This window comes from Camellia sinensis, chromosome 4 (assembly GCF_055761805.1).
Source record: "Camellia sinensis isolate YWXY chromosome 4, ASM5576180v1, whole genome shotgun sequence".
Lineage (NCBI taxonomy): Eukaryota > Viridiplantae > Streptophyta > Magnoliopsida > Ericales > Theaceae > Camellia > Camellia sinensis.
This window is the reverse complement of record NC_138964.1, coordinates 138,765,557-138,786,974: the sequence shown is the minus strand read 5'-3', so window position 1 is coordinate 138,786,974 and position 21,418 is coordinate 138,765,557. Positions and strand designations below refer to the sequence as shown.

Sequence of the window (21,418 nt, the reverse complement as noted above, 5' to 3'; positions counted from 1 at the left end):
AAATGATATTTGTGAATAATTTTTCAAATTAATTTGATAGGTTGTGATCATATATATGAAAATAGTTTCTATGATATTTTAAAGAATTTTGTAAGATTGACGAAAACTTAGTTAATATTAGGAGCTGTAATGATGAATAAATCAATCAAATGCCTATATTTAGATGAATAGCATGATGATTCCAACCATTTCTTCCTAATAACAAGCCAATATCTTATTGAAGACCTAACAACCACCTTCAAAATGAAGTATGTCTTGAGATTTATCATACAGAATGTGATTGAAATAGAGATTCAAGGAAAAGAAAGAGAGAGAGAGCTTACATGTGCAAATGTAGTTATATAAATGTATCAAGAATAAGAGCTGCAAAAGAGAAACCCAAAGAAAGAGAAAGCTCTCTCACAGATACAAATTGGTGTGAGAAGCGAAGCAAAGATAAGCTCACAACCAATATAGGAGAGAGAAGTGCAAAGATGATTCTTCAGTTCTCTCTCTCTTTTAGAACAAAGCTCAAGATAATCAACAACAAATGACAGTTTTTCTAATTAATTTGAGAGAGAGAGAGAGAATTGCTGAGTTGGGGATTGTCAATGAGAGTGTGGTGGATTAGCTTAAATAGAATGGAAAGGAATGATTGGTAATGATTTGCTCTAGTTGAAAAGTCAGGTTAGGGTGTCAAAGAGGGACAAGTGCACATACAAACATATAATTAGAGAGAGAGAGAGAGAATCCATGTGAAAGGAAAGTGAGGTGGATTACGATGATAGAAGAAGAGAAAGAAATGGATGGTAGAGATTGGTTTTTGTAGAACAGAGGTAGGGGTGTTAAAGAGGGACAAGTGCACATACAAACCTATAGAGATATAGATAGATACAAAATAGTCAAAAGAGTATTATCGGCCACGTTTTATATTGATTCATTCAACTCTTTATTTGTTTCTTAGCTATTCACACATGCATCCCTACCCTATCATTACACAAATATTTATCCTATGTTTCTGCCCAACTTCCGGATATGGTAAGAAACACTCCCCATGCAAATATGTCTCCAATCTCTCTCTCTCTCTCTCTCTCTAGAACTTACGTATATCACACGTCTCTCTCTCTCATCAATTGATATACGCGGCAAATACAATTCTTAACTTGAGAATTTGATGCATATCGGATACATGCTTGCTATAGAATTTTTGAAATTTAGGAAAAACAAGATAAATGTTAAAACATTAATAGACGTAATACGGCATGTCTTTAGAATCATGTGAAATTTGATCGAAATATGAAAATGACATGGCCAACAATATTCATTGCTTCGTCATGGCATACGATGAATTTTGAATAATTTTTAATGTTTATGTCTTCAATTTTGTAATTTTGCTAGTTTTGAAAATAATTGATTCACATATAACTCAATTTAAACGAATCCAATTGGGACTAGATTTTTTTTTGCTCATAACATGTATTTTTCATTGTAATTTTTAGATTTGAGCTTAACGCAAATATTTTCATATTTGATAATTTTTATAATTCCTTTGATTTAAGATTGATGAGCACATATTGTTTTTTTCAATTTATCTTTTAGCTTAATTAGAACCTCGTTCTATTATAAATAACTATTGTAAACTTTAGAAAAAAAAAAAACCAATTTATTGTGGAGAATTAGTATTATTACCAAAGAGAATATCTTTTTATTAAATTTGTTGTTGTTGTTTGTGTTCGAATGTTCATCTCATTACCTTCCCTGCATCAATACCTCTGAGACCAATTACCGTAAGGGGCCTATGGTGGCTGTATTGCTGTCAAGGGAAAGACAGGGCAAGGGTAGTTAAGTAATTCATTTTACATCATGAAGGGCAATAGAGTAATTTACTTATCAAAGTTAACATCGTCAATATTCTACTTGTTAAATATAGTAACTATATATTTTATCTATTATACATACCATATTATATTCATTACTATACTTAGATTTATCTCCTTCTATATGATGCAATCTTGTATACATTATTACAACATTTAATATGATACAAATTTCTCTTTCTCTCTCTCTCTTACATATTTTAATATAGTATCAGAGTTAGGTTAACTACTAAGTAATTTTTTGTATAAATCCTGCGTTGGGATTGATCTCTCATATTAGTTAGTCAATACGGCCGGATATCAATCCAAATATATATATATATATATATGTATTTTTGAGATCATATTAGTCAGTCATTACGGCCGGATACCAATCAAAAAATATATATTTTTTTGTAAGTGGGTTGAGGAAAGATTAAAAACAAAGGATAACAATGAGTTGCTTGGAGTTTTTGGTGATTGAACATCACATTGTTGTCCTCGAACCCCCTACGGCCATTGATGGACACTTGGACTTCATAATTTTCTGAGACTTTACCTGTTGAGTGATCAACATGGAATTAATATGCCAAATGACCGAGGAATGGAGGGCTATATTTTAGAAGATTTAATTTTAATTTCTACATTTGGATTTTAAATTTGTCAATAGAAATGGCAAGAAAAAAAAGAAAAAACAAGATAAAAAAATTCATAATTCTACAAGTTTGGGAATAACAAATGCCTTCAAATAATAATATAATAAGTTTGAGAAAACTTCACAACAAACTTAACATATTTTTCCTTGTATTTTAATTACTTTTTTGTTAGTACATAAAAAGAAAATTATAAATATGTGCAAGAAAGATCCTCAAAACACATATAAAAAGAAAAAGCCCACATCTACAAAGGGAATCAAACCTTTTTTGAAGAAAGGAAAATTCTATAATTCAGAGCCTCTAGATATAGAAGTCTGGCCCGGTTGGACCAAGCCCTACAATAAGCCCACAATTTTCTTGTATGAGCCCACAGCCTAGCCCAACCCACTAAGCTTTTTTTTTCTTTTTTTGTTTGTTTGTTGTTAATTTTGGCTAGTACTTTGCTCGGTGGTACTGTATGGGTGTGCTTATGTGATGTCAAACTTGGGTTATAAATTGATGTTAAAGAAATCAAATGTTGTTATTAAAATGTGATAATTTTAATAATCTTCTCTAATAGGATCAAAATTTCGTTTCCCTACGTTCTTTCGGTTAGGTTGGAAATGAAAATAGAATTGGAAACTTTTTAAACTTTTCGAAAAGTTTAAAAAACAACAAAAGGATTTGAAAGTGTCTGAAAATATTTAGGAAAAAAAACAAAAACTTTGATTGATGTTAATAAATTCTCAATAGTTAATTACTTGAACATGTTGAGTGTTATGCATGCTTAGTTGGATAAAGGGGTTTCCCATTTTAAGAAAAGTATATTTAAATAAATTGCGAAATTCTTGTAACAGTAGGCATGGAAAAATAAACAATCGGTGCATTGCTCCTTAATGGATTTCATACTACGAGCACAATTGGTAGCTAATTTGTTCTCACAATAAAGTCTGAAAAAATCTTTTTTGGTTGGTCTTAATTTTTGTGGTGATTTTTAGCCAAAAGACCCATGCCTAAAGGCACTCCTGTGTAATATATGTGGTGTTTGGTCTCAAATGTGCTTACTTCATTATTTTGAAATAATTGAGTTACTTTGAATGCAAAGTGTAGGTATGGAAGTTGTGAGCATTATGTTCTATTGGGGTGGAAAGATTTTGAGCAATCGCGATGAAGGTGTGTCCTACGACATCGAACCTCAGGGGTTGTATAATGTGTACAGGGGGATAACATTGTCCGAATTGGAGGCTATGATGGTGCCGAAGGTTGGTACGCATGGGGAAATAATGCGATTAGAGTTTAAATGTAGACTCCCATGTCGGGGGCAGTATAGGTTGTTGCCAATCAAAGATAATGAGACCTTAAGTAATGTGTTAGACCTCCCACATAAATTAGGCCCTGATTATTTTTTGGAAATCTATGTGGAGAAGGAGAGCAATTTTGGTAGCACAGGGATGCCATTTCCGGTGGGTGGGACATTCACTCAAATGTTGACACAATTGCAATCCCCTGACAATACACTTACACAGTCTGCACACATGTTCCCTGCAGATAACCCTCTATTCAATCATTCTCAGAGTTACAATGAATTAAATGCATCACAGAACGTAGATGGTTATTACAGTGCCGGAGCAGGTCCAAGTGCTCCGACAATGTATAATCCGATGGTTCTTACAACCCCATATCCCCACTGGAATGAACAATGTCCACTGGTTTGTAATGTTCAACGTACACCGGAGACGGCTGTCCAAAATTATGCATACTCCGATGATACAGTGCCATTGTCTGACGAGGTTGGAGTAAGTGATGAAGATTCCGTGGAAGATTTGGATGTCGCATGGGAAGGTGCAGACAATGACTCCGGTGATGATGAAGTTGGAGGGCATCATGATATGCAGGAGGTACACACAAATGTCCATATCCCTTTCTACCATAATTTGCATTTGGACAATGATGGTTCCATCACTAGCCGTGATGTTGTCGAACGTTGGCCATTGTGGGACTTCGAAACTGCTCATTTGGAGAAAGGAATGATATTTACTGATAAGAAAAGACTAGTGCACGCTGTTCAGTTGTATAACCTGAAGCGCAATCGAGAATGCAGGGTTGTAGAATCCAAAGGAAACAGTTGGGTGGCCGAGTGCAAGCACGGCTGCAACTAGAGGGTTCGGGCAACAAAGTTGAAAGACAAAGATTTCTTTCAAATTAGAAGGTTTGAAGCGCCGCATCAGCGTGTGTACCCCAGAATGAATAGGGACAATTGTAACCTCAAGTCCGAGGTCATTGCTCATTTCATCAAGGCACAAATTGCGGTAAGTGCCATGGTAGATAGATTATTGTTTTTAGGATTTCATTATGACTGTAATGTATTCAAATATAATTTATATTTGCAGATATCACCAGAATTGCCTCTTGCTACCATAATTGAGGTCGTGAAGGAGAAGTTTCAGTTCACTATATCATATAAGAAAGCGTGGCTTGCAAGGACGAAGGCAGTTGCAATGGTGTTTGGTGACTGGGACGAGTCGTACCGAAGGTTGCCTAGATATATGGCTGCATTGCAGTCATTCAATCCAGGCACAGTTGTCATGTGGGACATGATTCCGAATTTGCACTCTACCTCAATCGGAACTGAAATGTACATGAACTATGTGTTCTGGGCATTTAAACCTGCAATAGAAGGCTTCAAGTATTGTCGTCCAGTGATATGCATTGACGGCACACACTTGTACGGTAAATACGAAGGGAAGATTGTTGCGGCCACTGCAGTGACTGCTGCGGACAAGATTATACCTCTTGCCTTTGCCGTTGTTGACAAGGAGATGATCGAGAGTTGGGGTTGGTTCATTACTCTGCTTAGGCGACATGTGTGCCGTGACCGAGAGGGGGTCACATTGATATCCGATCGACACACAACTTTGCTTAGTGTCCTGTCCAGAATTTGGGACAATCCAGCAGTTCAACCAAGAGGGTACCATAGGTATTGCTTGCGACACGTATGCAGCAATTTCAATGAAAAATTCGGCAATACAGTAGCCAAGGATCTTGTCTGGAGAGCTGGTTCTGCACGGCAAGTGCGGAAGTTTAATAAGATTATGGATGATATCTACAAGCTCGAGAAGATTGCTGAACGGTGGTTTAGACGGATGAACCCTATTCATTGGACATTGTGCCATGATGGTGGTTGTCGTTGGGGCATATTGACGACAAACCATATAGAGGGCTTCAATGGTGTATTGAAAGGCGCACGCAGTGTTCCCATTACAGCATCAGTTGAGATCACTTTTTATCGGCTCGTGAAATATTTTGACGAGGGCAGGACCATTGCTGAAAATGCAAGTAATCGGGGTCACTTGTACACGACTAATGTTCAACGATGGATTGACGAGCACCAAGCTAAAGCAAATGTGCATATGTTGGTACCGATTAATAGGTAATTTTTATTGGATGCATCGAATTCACTACACTTTAACATTTTGCACTCGCCGATCATTGATGTTGTGTCATAATTTTATCATATATGCATATTCATCCACGTACATACATTTTTCCTGCAGGGGAATAGGGGAATATGAGGTGAGGACAGCACCGCATGGGATAGGGGGTGGTGCTCGTCAAATAGTTAGTCTCCGACCACCGAGTTGTTCATGTGGGAAGTACACATTATTTCACTTGCCATGTTCCCACATGCTTGCTGTGACAACAGACTTGGGCGAGGACCCTTTTCCTTTCGTTGCACCAGAGTATAGGTTGGAAGTCCACAAGCGTATCTTCGCGCAGAAGTTTAGGCCCATGCCGCACGAGCAATATTGGCCTGACAATGATTACCCAACTTTGCTTGCTATTCCAGCTCGACAATGTGAAGTTAAAACGGGTCGTCCTCAACATAGCCGCATACACAACGAAATGGATACTTCCAGACAAAGTGGATTGCACCATTGTAGTTTGTGTTTGCAAAGAGGGCATGATAAGAGAAAATGTCCAGCGAGAATCCGATCGATTCGACAGTAGTTGTTTGTCTTCTTTACATATTAGCTCCACGCTACTTTCTTTGAATTGGAGTCAGTATTCAGTAAATTGATAATGTATTTACGACTTCAATTACTAATGACATAGATTTGGTCAAATGTGGCAAATCTCTTTAATTGCTTTAGTTGTTGCAAGTGTCCTTTGTGCACTGGATTGTGCAGACTTTGGTGCGTTGATGGTCGATTGTGTCCTGACCTCGATGGACACCAGTTTATCTAATGTTACAAAAATGCAAATATTCACAGAATGACTTGATAATCACCAATATAAATGCAGTTTATATTGAATGTGTGTTTTGCCACATTTTGTTATGTGGGAAACTAATTTTTTTTTAATTTTTTTTCCAACATCCATTACGTGGGTGAAGGCCTATTTTATGAATTCAATCATTTCTCGGACATTTACTACGTATTCGTATATGCTTAGTTCTTGTAAAAACTTTGACTAATGTATTTCAAACCTACATAAAACCCTCTTCAAACTTTCGTACTTCTTTCTAGTCCAAATGACAACTCCTTTAAAGTGAAAGCACGTTTTTTCATGTCTTACAGGTTGACGTGACAACACACTGACAATAACTTTAATCACAGAGGTACCATGTGAACCTTATCTCCTATGACAATAATGTGAAATGAATTACTAATCACCAATATAAATGCATGCGATATTTAATGCGTTGCCACATTTTGTTACGTCGTGAATTTTTTTTTTTAGTTTTCAAAAATTCATTACGTGAGGGAAGACCATTTTATCAATTCAATCATGTGTCTTAAATTTAGTACATATTGGTAAATGCTTAGTTGTTGTAAAAAGTGTGAGTAGTGGATTTGAAATCTACTTAAAGCATGGGTTTTCATGTCACAAAGCTTGACGTGACAACGCACTGACAATATCTTTAAACTCACGGGTACCATGTGTACCTTATCTCCTATGACAATAATGTGAAATGAATTACTAAGCAACAATATAAATGCATGTAATATTCATTGCGTAGCCATATTTTGTTAGGTGGTGAACTGTTTTTTAGTTATCAAGAAATTTTTCCAGGCAACCCTTTCTTTTTGTTTTCCCTAACTTGTTGCAGTTTGTATACCTGCGATATACTGTCAGGTCGTATTCTAATTTTGTCAGCATATGTATGTACTGTTGTCAAACTTCTTGTTATCAGATATCCATTTCATATATGAAAACTTGTGCAGGTCTATGACTCATTTAGCAGAGGAGATCCCATTATTGACTCATCAGCATCGAGCTGATACGATATGGCGTCAGTCGGTATGAATTATTTACTTATAATCGATATTTGAATACTACACAAACACTGTAGTTGTTACATAATATAATGTGAAACTGTAAATGTTTTCCATAGAGAGAGAACGAAGAAGATTATATTAAATGGACCGCTAGCTTAACCAAAAAAAAAAAACTCATCAAAATTGGTTATATAATCATCACAAAGGACTTTTAATATAAAGGACTTGTAAATAAAATTCCTAAAATAAAAGAATAAATAAATATCACAAACAAAATTCTTTTTTATAGAGGTTGAATTCATAATCTTATAGCACAAAATAATATTATATAATCATCAAATCAGAAGTCCTAGTTCATCACCCATTACCTACTCAAAAAATTTTTAAATAATCCAATTTCAGCGACTCATAGTACCATCGGAGTGTGGAAAAGTAGATCTGTCTACTTCCTTACTTGAACAACATTATTTCATTTGATAAATTTCAATAAAAAATTTTAAATCTAGGTGGAGTTTGCCCTTTCAAAAATAGTTAAGTGTTGTAACAGCGGGAACCACCCGCTGGTTGTTGGAATTCATGGTACGAACTGTTTTCACACTATTAACCCACATTGACTTTTTCAATTTTTATGAGACGATTTTCAGAATAATTTACATGAATTGTTTGTAGTTTTTTTTTAACTATAATTTCAGAGTTGCGTATTGCCCTGTTGTTGCAACTTTTATTTTTAAATAAGTTGAAAAAGTTAATTACCATAATGTTAGCAAAATAATGCTTTCGGCGTCTTTTTTATTGCTAACCTTTAACTTACAATAAACTGTACCAAATAAACACATGAACGGGTTCATTTGGGATGTGGGTTGACTCTTTGGCTTTTTAACTTTTTGGCTATTTTAGCCTGGGTCTAAAAGCCTCACTTGGGATAGGCTTTTTGGCTTTTATAAAAGATAAAATGAAATGAATATTGTTTAGATGTAACATTTTGTGTTATTGGCTTTTTTGCCTATTTTGTCTTTTTGCCATGGCAAACGAAGGACCAGTTGTTCATTCCTTCTCTTCTACCTAGTTAATAGAGTGAGTCAACATTATTTCTTGTCAAAATTGTCATCACGTAAGTAGTTGGGAACATGAAATAAATAACACCACATGATACTCTTGGATGACTCAATAATTATCCTTACTAACTGGCTAATTATGTAGTACTCTAGGAGAAAAATATGTTGATTCACTTTTGTTTAAAATTTAAGAAATAATAAATAATTCACTTAATATGTTATGATTTCTCATTTGTTGATTCATCTGTGAAGCGTTTTGCCAATTCCGAATAACATAATCTTCTACTTGCCAGCGATTTCTTACTTTATATTTTCACTGTCCTAAAAATTATATAAAATAAGAACACAAACAATTTCAATTATTGACAAAGTGACTATTTTAGCTTGTTCGTCTACTTAAATTACTTTTAACTTATTTCATACTACAACAACTTGCATTAATATAGTTCGAGCGACATTTTTCATTTCAAAATAAAGGACTTTAAACTCTTCAAAATATATTCATTATATGTTATATTAGTCTATAATATTTCATTGTATTCATTTGATCCCCAACTTATTCAATTCTTATCTCAATGATGAAATGACGGCTTAGTTATATTTTACGCCCTTCTAATTTAACTAAAAACCACATAAACCCCCATTGCAGTCTACAGTAAAGGAAACAACCCAACTTTGTTAACAGGTGTACCAAACATTCTAGAACTTATATTAGGTTTGATGGAGCCTTTTATTTGTATGTCATGACACTGCAAATTTGTGTCTGTATGTATTTATCTTTGTACATTTACACCACTTACGCACTATGCACCACTAAAATGTTGGTTATCTCACCCACTGTTTCAGTTAATAGAAGATGGGTTCATTATGAAAATTCAATTGTCATTTGTGCAAGCATTATGTCTCTTACACACAACGTTGTCTTGTTTCAGTTAATAGAAGATGGGTTCATTATAAATGTAGGCTGGGGTTAGTCCAGTTATCTGATAGGGTTTATGTTGTTTCTTCGCATCTGCAGACAAGGATAGGGAATTGGGAGATGCACATGCAGAAATCAATGCATTAAAGTACTCTGAACGTGTAAAAGAGAAGGCAGTAGAAGAGGTATTTTAATTGGTTTTAGCTCCAAGAGTTTGCTCATATCTGTACCTTCTCCAGTTAATTTTTCTATATCAACAAGCAGGGTTACCTATGTGTTGATGGATATGAAATCGTGGCCTTTCTCTGACTCTATGGTCAATCCTCATATTTTCTTACCAAGAATTTCTAGTTTTGATGGTACTTCTTCAGCTGATTGACATTGACAAATTTCGTTGCAATAGAACGAGAACTTATTTTTCTATAGCTCTAATAACTCATTTGAACAACATGAATTTTGTTAATCACTAATATTCAACTAAAGGAGTCAAGAAACACTAATATGCATCATTTCTTGAACCTGAACATGTTTTAAATTCAGATATCCATATTCTATTGAGAGCCCTCCCGAGGAGCTGAACTACATTTTCTTTGGGGTGTACAATATTAGTGAATTTTTTTTTTTATAAAATCCCACTTTCTATGTCTTGTAACATTCTATATTATTACCAGTCCATAGTTGAATTTCACCAATATTGGTTGGCTTGTTTAGTTGATCTACTCAAAGTGGTTCATAGCAGATCGATAACATGGCAAACATTGAAGGGCAATTACCATTATGGTTGCTTGTGGACCTATTAAGTAATTTTTTATTAGATTTATTAATTTATTTATTTTTATCTTTATAAATGGCATTGAACCTTCAAGGACCTTATATTGATGTCATCACTAGGAGTTAGAACGAACAAGTAATGTGGAAGTTCTCTTTTGATTGAACACGATGGTTTATATTTCTCCTTAAGTATTATTTTTACATTACTAAATTTCTAGACCATTCACGTAATAGTCAAATTAATCAATAAATCTTTTGGTGTTTGATTTTCTTACAACATATTTTCATACTTTCTCCATAGGGTTTACTTTTTATGCACATTAATATCCTATTTTCATTTTGTTCTTATTTATTTTTTATTTTCTTCCAAAAAATGCATTTGTCTTGTTTTTGTACCTTTTTCCTCCAATCTATAAAATTCATCTTCACTTACTATAGTTAGTTGATGAAAGAATGGAGCTCTTTGGGTAAGAAGTAGGATTTTGTTGTTTTTTTTGTACTTTATCCTTAAATTTGAAATATTCATCTTCACTTGAAAGAACTTGCTAATACAGAAATCAAGCTCAACACCAAAAGCTTGGATTAAATAGTCTTGAATTGATTTTTGACACATTCAAGGATTAAGTTACAAGTTAAATTTACTCTCTTTCTGAATATATTTATAGTGATGTTGCTCATTGATTCTTTTGGTCGACGCCATTGTAGCTAACTGATGAACTGAATAAAGTAGATGAGAAGCTAAAAGCTACTGAAGCTCTTCTGGAAAGTAAGGTACTTTGTGTTGTGATTCTGTTTGTTGAAAGCCAGCTCTTCGTAGAAGTTGTATTCTACATGTGCTGATGGGTTTGCCTTAATTTTCTAGAACCTAGAGATTAAGAAGATAAATGATGAGAAAAAGGCAGCTTTGGCTGCACAATTTGCCGCAGAAGCAACCCTTCGAAGAGTCCATGCTGCTCAGAAAGATGATGAGATGCCTCCTATTGAGGCCATAATTACTCCACTGGAGGCAGAGCTAAAACTAGCTCGGTTGGAGGTAAATATCGACTTCTCCAACAATGACTTCATAACTTTCTTTCTTTGCTCTTGAGTCATGGCCATGGTGTACTTTTTCCTAACTAAGCATGGTCATGCTGTACTAATAACATCATCCATTCCTACATATCGTGATTGATGTAGAAAGCGATAGGAAACACTCTCGTTGTAGCTCCGATGCCAAAGTTGATATAGGATGGTATATCAATTGGTATATTCGTTGTGTTATTCATCTAAAATCATCTGAGTTAGTTGTCTAATTTTTTCCTTCTCCATAAGCTAACTCGACTTGTTAAATAAATTTAACCATATTCTGTTTAAAAAGAAATCAAGCACTGTATTTTTTATTACTTACCTCACTGGTTTTTGTTGCAGATTGATAATGTTGGCATGGATACAGTGATGTTTTTGGGCCAGATTGATGATGTTTGCATGGGCGCAATTTACATTATATTTTTTTTTTAATGGAAAACATGTACAACTGATATGTTTTGTTATTAAGTTTTTTTTTTTAGTTTGAATTGTAATTGTTGGTTCGGATAGTATATGTATTTGTTAGATTATACTATATTTATGGATTCTTATTTTCTTTGATATGTACGGTTAATAGTTAAGTTGTGTATATGATTGAAAATTGAATGCTACAGGTTGTGGAGAAATATTTTTATTGAATGGTTGAGAATTGAATGAATGAATGGATGGATGAATAATTTTGTATATGCACAGGTTACATGTGACAAATAATTGAATGAAATAATTTTGAATGAATAATTGAATGAAATAATTTTGTATATGCACAGGTTACAAGTGAGAAATAATTTTGGATGAATAATTGAATGAATGAATGGTTGTGGAGAAATAATTTTGTTAATGTGGTTCTTATATGAATTCACCTTGTGTAGGTTCTACTTACTACCACAATGATTCTGCCTTGCCTACGACCACAGTGGCCCTGACAGATAATTGTTTGAAGGGAATGACCATATGTCAAATTTTAGGGTTTAATGTTAAGGGTTGGTGTGGACGGCTTGTGTTTTCACCATCTCAATGCCTGATATTTCCTGCTCCTAAGCCTTTCTTTTGTTGTAAGTATGAATATACACTTCAGTTAGCTTTTTCTTCACGTCTGGCAACCAAGTTTCAAATTTATTTTGCATTTCTTCTCAGGTGTTGTCCCTGCATTTCATCCCATTTTTGTCCCTCAAGATGTCGACACATTTGATGTTGAAGCAGCAAACATTGCAATGCCGAGTCTGTCACCTGCTCAATCTAACAAATAATCTTTGCTTACTCCTCTTGGTCAGCCTTTAGGTTCTTCTCTTTCGGGGCCATCAGGTCTCAGCCCTCCCCCCAAAATTTTACAAGGAAACACCATGACAAATTCAATTGTTGAGGTATTCAAGCAGGCTACAGTGTGCCTTCAGCATGATCTTCTTAATGTTTTGAAGTCCAAGGATTTTCATGATCATGAGTCTATGATCCTAGAAGCCTGTTTCATTTTTTGTTAGATGCTCTGTTTGTTGATTCTCAACCCTTTAAAGAACAAGCGGAGGAATTTATTGGTTGTACAGCATAACTTGATGAAGTAGAATTGTCTATTAACAATTTTGTGTATAATGATAAAGGCTTGTTCCTTTCTTTATGGTTGCACCTCTTATTTATCTTGAGCTCTTTTATTCTGATTTTTATGTTGAGCAGTGACTTTCAAATCCTTTGTAAGACCAATCCAATCCAATCTTTGTAAGACCAATCCAATCCAATCCGATCTCTCATTTCCAATTCCAAATTCAAACTTTTTTTGAATTCTCAGATCATACCAGGAATTACAAGAGGAAGAGGAAATCAGCCTTGCGAAAACATTGCTATATATAGCACATGTAATTTGAAGTCCGATTTAATAGGGTTTTTGTTTTGAGTAGTTGTTGTTAAGGGTAGTTTATATTTTATTGAACTAGTAGGGTTAAGTGTGTTGGATTGAAGAAGTTTTGTTAGGCTGAATAGAGAAAATTAGGGTTAGGGTTTATGATGGAAGATTGATTGATAATGGTACGACTGTTGGGATTGATTGGCCAATTTCCCTGTTTGGGGCATTTTGAATATTTTAGTCCGACTTCTAGGTTGTATGTTGTGTCATATCTTCGTTACTGGAGTGTAAGACAATGTTGTTGTTCATCTAGCGTATGGATGTATTTCAACTATTTGTTATATGAACCTGAAGTTTATGAAATAACTATATCTATAAGTACACAAATCCATTCATTGAACTATTTGTAGAATTACAAGAACTATTGAAAAACAATTGAAATATCTCCTTTCATTGATAACATAGAGAATAAGCATTACAAATCCATTACAAGATAAATGGTTTGGTCAATCATCCAAACAATTTCATTCATTATCATCATCATCTGACATCTCAACATCAGATTCATACATAACATCCATGCTCTAGGCGAAGTACTGGTGTGCATCATCCATTAACCCATCTTCGGCACACTCATTTGCGGTCTTCATTAGTGAGGACCTTTGCAAACGTTGGGTCATGCGATTAACTTCGTCGCGGATACGATGCAATGCCCTTTGCAACAACTGTGGAGTGTCAGTTGGCATACGCATGGCTAACCGGCGAGGAAATTTAATATTAACTTCATGACATAACTCAACGAGAACGTTTGCTCGAGTTATGCGAAATTCCCACTCAGCTCTCATGGTATTGATGGTGGCACGCGAGTAACGCAAATTTGGATTTAATGGGTATTGAAATTCATCTCCATCTGCAACCCAATAGCGACCCATTGCTGAATATAGATCAACCACCGTATATCTCATGATGATATCGCTCGAAATAGCTGTAAGACTTTTGTTGTGGTATGATGCGATATTTATAGTATATATATATACATGGTAGTTGTATGTATGAAATTATTGTAAACAACTATGCATCAGAGTTGTCATGTCAACTTTTATGACCTGAAGAACTATGCATCAACTTGATAGGAGTTGTCACTTCGACTTTTATGAATTGCATAATTTATTGCTATTTCAAAACAAAAAGTAAAAAATTTGTGAAAAATTATTTCAAAAATTTAATAGAGCGAGTGCAAAAAATTAATAGAGCATTTCCTGTTCGATCACATGCATGCCACTGGCCTTATACAGTGCATTCGGATGCCAGGACTCCACTGTTGTCAAGTCATGAACGAATCTAAGGCATGTAGCATCGGCTGTTGTGCCGCAGATGGTGTCAGCCTGGCTACTGTAAAAATGTAACTTTACCTTCTTTCAAAGGCAAGTTGAAAATTAAGAGGTTGTTTGGGATGATCTAAATAAGTGTATTTTTTGTCTTCTTACAATATGTTTGTACAATATATTTTTCTACCCATTGTTCAAACCACTTTTTCTACAATTTTTTTAACTTTTATGTATTTATTAATTTTTTTAAATATTTTACGAACAAAATTTGTTTACTTTTTAGGTGTATTGAAATATTTATTAATTTATTGTTATTTTGTTCTGACACCCCCTCAAAATTTTTATGAATTGCATAATTCACATGGACACAGTAGGTATGGTACGATAATAAATTGTACTTCGGCGCAGTGATACGTCCAACATTTCTTAGTGATGCTCGACAGTGGCTTGAACAGGCGTAATAATTTGGATGCTTTATTTTTTTCTCAGATGCTATGTGACTTTGTGCAGCGATGCAGTGATGCATCTGACTTTGTGCAGTGATACAGTGATGCATGTGACTTTGTGCAGTGATGCATGTGACTTTGTGCAGTGATGCATAGATGCATGCCACTTGATGCATATGATTTTATCTGACAACCACGTCCGTGACTACATCACAGGTACACTTCGTCACGAGTACTCAGGATTGCATGAAATGCATAACATGTCATAATATCACGGGTATCACTTTTTCTATAGTGCCCCAGCATGCATTATCGTCACTAGATCATCTCTAGTTAACCCCCACTATGATGTCTATAAATACCGATACCCCTAGTATGGTGTTTGTTCAAGTCATAACAATAGTAATATATATCTACAATTACTATTATTATTTGTTTGTTCATTTTATGAACAATGTCTTCAAGAGGTGCAGGAAGTTCACGCCAACAAAGAAATCAGAAAGTGTGGCTGCTACCTCCATTTACTTATGACTACAAGAGCGAAAAGTACTCGAGTCCGAAGGATTATTATGCTGGTATCCGAGCAGAATGGGCGTTTAGGGTAACAGAGCAAGAAGGATTGTTTAATGATCTACGTAACTTTGGGGCACCGGTACCTCATCATCGTTCATTAACCATGGCTAGACGAAATGTGAGTGACTATGAAAAAACAGTTAGCAGAATTAAGAAGGAGAACAACAGAATGTTGATGCGGAGATGTCGACATTTCATGCTTCAGCTAGCCACCGAAATGGCAGAAGCAAGCAACAGAGATTTGACAGTGATTGAGCGAAATAATGTCTTAAACAATGAAAAATATCTCTCTGACTACTACATGTCAGATGAGGAATGAGAAATCAAACACCTTTATCTTTCATATATGTTTGTATGTTCTCTCGTATCTTCGTTACTGGAGTGTAAGACAATGTTGTTGTTCATCTAACGTACGGATGTATTTCAAGTATTTGTTTTATGAACCTAAAGTTTATGAAATAACTACATTTATAACTGCACATTTATTAGTTCATGACTTTCTTTAATAAATTGCAATAAGTTAATGAATGTTCTGAATTAATGAATGGATTAATGTATGTTGAATTATGTGAATACTTAAAACACATAAAACAGAACAAGTAGTTCATGACTTTGGTTTTCTCTATTTTTTCCTCGATTTATTTTTATTACAATGGCAACTCATCTTTTATTGATATATGTGGGATTCTCAATTCAGAAAGTCACATGGCAACAGTGAATTCATTGATTTACCTTCCAGTGAGCATGCCCTTATTTTGTCCATATATGCAGATGGATTGTCAAGTCATGTGACTTGGTGCACAGGCTTTGGTCTTCTCTATTTTTTCCTCGATTTATTTTTATTACAATGGCAACTCATCTTTTATTGATATATGTGGGATTCTCAATTCAGAAAGTCACATGGCAACAGTGAATTCACTGATTTACCTTACAGTGACCATGCATTTATTTTGTCCGTATATGCAGATGGATTGTCAAGTCATGTGACTTGGTGCACAGGATTGGGTTTTCTCGATTTTTGCCTCGATTTTTTTTTATTACAGTGGCAACTCATCTTTTATTGATATATATGGGATTCTCAATTCAAAAAGTCACATGGCAACAGTGAATTCACTGATTTACCTTATAGTGAGCATGCCCTTATTTTGTCCGTATATGCAGATGGATTGTCAAGTCATGTGACTTGGTGCACAGGCTTTGGTTTTCTCGATTTTTGCCTCGATTTTTTTTTATTACAGTGGCAACTCATCTTTTATTGATATATATGGGATTCTCAATTCAGAAAGTCACATGGCAACAGTGAATTCACTGATTTACCTTACAGTGAGCATACCCTTATTTTGTCCGTATATGCAGATGGATTGTCAAGTCATGTGACTTGGTGCACAGGCTTTGGTTTTCTCGATTTTTTACTCGATTTTTTGATTACAGTGACAACTCATCTTTTATTGATATATGTGAGATTCTCAATTCAGAAAGTCACATGGCAATAGTGAATTCACTAATTTACCTTACAGTGAGCATGCCCTTATTTTGTCCGTATATGCAGATGGATTGTCAAGTCATGTGACTTGGTGCACAGGCTTTGGTTTTCTGGATTTTTTCCTCGATTTTTTTTATTACAATGGCAACTCATCTTTTATTGATATATGTAGGATTCTCAATTCAGAAAGTCACATGGCAACAGTGAATTCACTGATTTACCATACAGTGACCATGCCTTTATTTTGTCCGTATATGCAGATGGATTGTCAAGTCATGTGACTTGGTGCACAGGATTTGGTTTTCTCGATTTTTTCCTCGATTTTTTTTTATTACAGTGGCAACTCATCTTTTATTGATACATGTGGGATTCTCAATTCAAAAAGTCACATAGCAACAGTGAATTCACTGATTTACCTTACAGTGAGCACGCATTTATTTTGTTCGAATATGCAGATGGATTGTCAAGTCATGTGAGTTGATGCACAGGCTTTGTTTTGCTCAATTTTTTGATTACAGTGACAACTCATCTCTTATTGATATATGTGAGATTCTGAATTCAGAGAGTCACATGGCAACAGTGAATTCACTGATTTACCTTACAGTGAGCGTGCCCTTATTTTGTCCGTATATGCAGATGGATTGTCAAGTCACGTGACATGGTGCACAGGTTTTGGTTTTCTCGATTTTTTGTTCAATTTTTTTATTACAGTGACAACTCATCTCTTATTGATATATGTGGGATTCTCAAATCAGAAAGTCACATGGCAACAGTGAATTCACCGATTTACCTTACAGTGAGCATACCCTTACTTTGTCAATATATGCAGATGCATTGTCAAGTCACATGACTTGGCACACAATATTTGATTTAGTCTGTTTTTCCATTATAGTGACAACTCATACCTTGTTCGTATATGTGGGACTGCCATGCAGAGGCATCTTGCTAAAGCTGTTCATAACCAACTATATAAACAACTAAAGGTGAAGACACAACCTTACAACTTATTTCGCCCTACAAAATTATCATTCATTTGTTTTAAAAAATTAGCATGGCTACATGGTTCATGGGAGGGAGTGAGAGTCGCAGAGGTGGTAGGAACTTGCAAAGGGGTGAAAGTTCACGACGAGGAGGGGGAAGGGGAAGTGGCGATGCTGAAGATGAACCACCATTTCCTTTGTTAGATGCCTCTTGTGCTTATCATGATAGGTTTGGGAAGCGACATTTTGTCATACCCAAGTACTATCGAGATCCATGTGGTTTGGTGGAGGATCCATCAGAAAATCAAACAGGATATGGTTATGCAAAGGCTAGACTTCTTAAGTGGCCCGCACTATTTATAGAGCGAGTGCAAAACGAAAGATTATGTCGGGAAAGACGACTGAAGGTGCCAAAAGCACGTTCTGTTGAGATCCAAAAGGAAGATCCTGATAATGTTGATCGACTATGTCAAACACTACAACGTGAGATTTCTCAAATGGGTCGTAGATTGGCCCGCGATATGCAGTTACTCATACTTAAGAAGGATGCCCAGAAGAACAGAACAGAACCAAATGTTGCGGCTATCAAGAGTATCATGGAGGATCCTGCACTTGTCTCTGACGCTGAGCTTTCGGATTGTTCAGACTCTGAGCCACCTGCCGATTTAAGCGCGAATTAGGTGTTATTGTCTACACTTCGGCAATATAACAACTTGCATTAATATGTAATGTCTGTGTTAGACTAAGTGTTTCCCTAATGAGTTTGTCAGATTGTCTACCTAATATTTGTCTGTCTAACTATTATGTTTATGTATTGTGTGTTCAGTTCATCGTGTCTAGGATGTATGTATTGTGTGTTCAGTTCATGGTGTCCAGAATGTATTTTTGTGGGAGACTTATGTCTGTACTACCTATGTAACTGAAAACTGTTAGATTTGCAACTTCAGTTATGTTGTTTTCACGCATGTATGAGTATTTAGTAAATTAGTGACTTCTTATATTATGTATTAAGTTTTATTACAAAAATGTTGACAAAATTTATTTGTGGAGAAATACACTTTTATTTGTATTAAGCTTTCAATGTTCATCAAATTTTCAGCCCCAAATAGTGAAAGCGTGTTTTGTAATAGCGCTTTAGCCTAATTTGGAAATTCCGTCCAAACTAGGCCTAGTTTGGGAATTAAGATAATAATTTGGCTTAATATGGGAAAAGCCCCCAAATATAGTGCACATTAAAAAAATAAATAAATATTTAAAACATAAAATATTTATTCCCACTCTAGGGTGGGTTTTGTAAACACTTTGAAATTTTGAAAATTTTTTAAAAGTGATTTTGGAATTTTTTTTTCAAAAAATTTGAACTACAAAAATTCGTTTTTTCTGTTTGTTTGTATTTTTGGCATTTAGTGTATTTATGCTAGGTATGTTTAAAAACTTAAAATATTAAAAAATTCAACAAAAACAAAAAAATTTGAAAAATAAGAAAATAGAATTTTCTAAAAAATGTTTTAGAAAACTCAAAGCAAGCATTACGTTTTAATTTTTATTTTTATTTGTGCTGTAATTTTCTAAAGAAACCCATCTTTGAATGCATTGAAATTGCTGCTCTCTTACTCATCTTTTCATTCCCAAGTCCAACCTTCCCACATGAGAAAACATAATTAAAAAAAAAAAATTCTAAAACCATTTTTTATTAAAAATATTTGTCGTCAAAAAATATTTATGTTGAAAATTTAAATTTAAAAAAATTAATGTAAAAACTTTATATTTTAAAACCACTTTTTATTAAAAAAAAATTTGGTAGTTTTCATTTTTAAGTTGAAAATATAAATTTTAAAAAATTAAAAATTAATGTGAAAAACGATTTTTCTAAAAACGTTTTTTATTAAAAAATATTTTTGGTCATAACATATTTATTTAAAAAAAATTAATGTAAAAACGGCTTTTCTAAAACTGGTTTTTATTAAAAAAAAATTTTGAACAAAAAATATTTATGTTGAAAATATAAATTTTAAAAAAAAATTAATGTTAAAAAACGGCTTTTCTAAAACCGGTTTTCATGAAAAAAAAAATTTGAACAAAAAATATTTATGTTGAAAATATAAATAAAAAAAAATTAATGTTAAAAAACGGCTTTTCTAAAACCGGTTTTCATGAAAAAAAAAAATTTGAACAAAAAATATTTATGTTGAAAATATAAATAAAAAAAAATTAATGTTAAAAAACGGCTTTTCTAAAACCGGTTTTCATGAAAAAAAAATTTTGAACAAAAAATATTTATGTTGAAAATATAAATAAAAAAAAATTAATTTTAAAAAACGGCTTTTCTAAAACTGGTTTTCATAAAAAAAAAATTTTGAACAAAAAATATTTATGTTGAAAATATAAATAAAAAAAAAATTAATTTTAAAAAACGGCTTTTCTAAAACCGGTTTTCATGAAAAAAAAAATTTTGAACAAAAAATATTTATGTTGAAAATATAAATAAAAAAAAATTAATTTTAAAAAACGGCTTTTCTAAAATCGGTTTTCATGAAAAAAAAAATTTTGAACAAAAAATATTTATGTTGAAAATATAAATAAAAAAAAAATTAATTTTAAAAAACGGCTTTTCTAAAACCGGTTTTCATGAAAAAAAAATTTTAAACAAAAAGTATTTATGTTGAAAATATAAATAAAAAAAAAAATTAATGGGAAAACGGTTTTACGAAAAACGGCTTTTCTAAAAAAAAATTAATTTTAAAAAACGGCTTTTCTAAAACCGGTTTTCATGAAAAAAAAAATTTTAAACAAAAAGTATTTATGTTGAAAATATAAATAAAAAAAAATTAATGGGAAAACGGTTTTACGAAAACCGTTTTTAATTAATTCAGAATAATTAAAATCTTAATAAAAAACGGCTTTAGAAAAGCCGGTTTTCATTTTCAAATTTTATTATTATTTTAATCGATGAATACGGTTTTGTGAAAGCCGGTTCCTAAAAAACGGCATTACAAAAACCGTTTTACCCTACTTTGGAAATAAAGATAAAAATACACCCTAAAATGGGATTAAAATGTTCAAAATGGCACAAAGAGGGAAATTGGCCCCTCCAAGGTCGTTCGGCTTTTGTCTTGTTTCTCTTTTTTCTTTCTTTTGCTTTGGCTGTGGCCCTTTGTTCAACAAAAAAAAAAAAAAAACCAAAGCATTCCATATTTTGGTGTTGTAATTTCACATTC

At 33.8% G+C, this 21,418-nt stretch overlaps 1 protein-coding gene and 1 long non-coding RNA gene across 2 annotated transcripts; both read left to right on the top strand.

Annotated features, from left to right (window-relative positions):
• Positions 1 to 4,655: 4,655 nt before the first annotated feature.
• LOC145824075 (uncharacterized) lies at positions 4,656 to 12,233 on the top strand. The gene is made up of 7 exons (XM_082923665.1): positions 4,656 to 4,779; positions 4,861 to 5,900; positions 6,025 to 6,407; positions 9,823 to 9,908; positions 11,200 to 11,265; positions 11,357 to 11,527; positions 11,902 to 12,233. The coding sequence occupies exons 1-7, from the start codon at positions 4,714 to 4,716 to the stop codon at positions 11,989 to 11,991; spliced, it is 1,902 nt and encodes a 633-aa protein (XP_082779791.1). The 5' UTR covers positions 4,656 to 4,713; the 3' UTR covers positions 11,992 to 12,233.
• Positions 12,234 to 14,353: 2,120 nt separating this feature from the next.
• LOC145823441 (uncharacterized) lies at positions 14,354 to 16,216 on the top strand. The gene is made up of 2 exons (XR_014365732.1): positions 14,354 to 15,380; positions 15,638 to 16,216. It is a non-coding gene; the product is annotated as an uncharacterized LOC145823441 (long non-coding RNA).
• Positions 16,217 to 21,418: the final 5,202 nt, after the last annotated feature.

Bases quoted from the DNA above. Each gene is read 5' to 3' on its own strand.
- LOC145824075 (XM_082923665.1), top strand. From the start codon at position 4,714: ATGAATAGGGACAATTGTAACCTCAAGTCCGAGGTCATTGCTCATTTC. The intron at 9,909-11,199 runs GTATTTTAATTG...ACGCCATTGTAG, and splicing joins AAGAGAAGGCAGTAGAAGAG to CTAACTGATGAACTGAATAA. The intron at 11,266-11,356 runs GTACTTTGTGTT...TTAATTTTCTAG, and splicing joins AAGCTCTTCTGGAAAGTAAG to AACCTAGAGATTAAGAAGAT.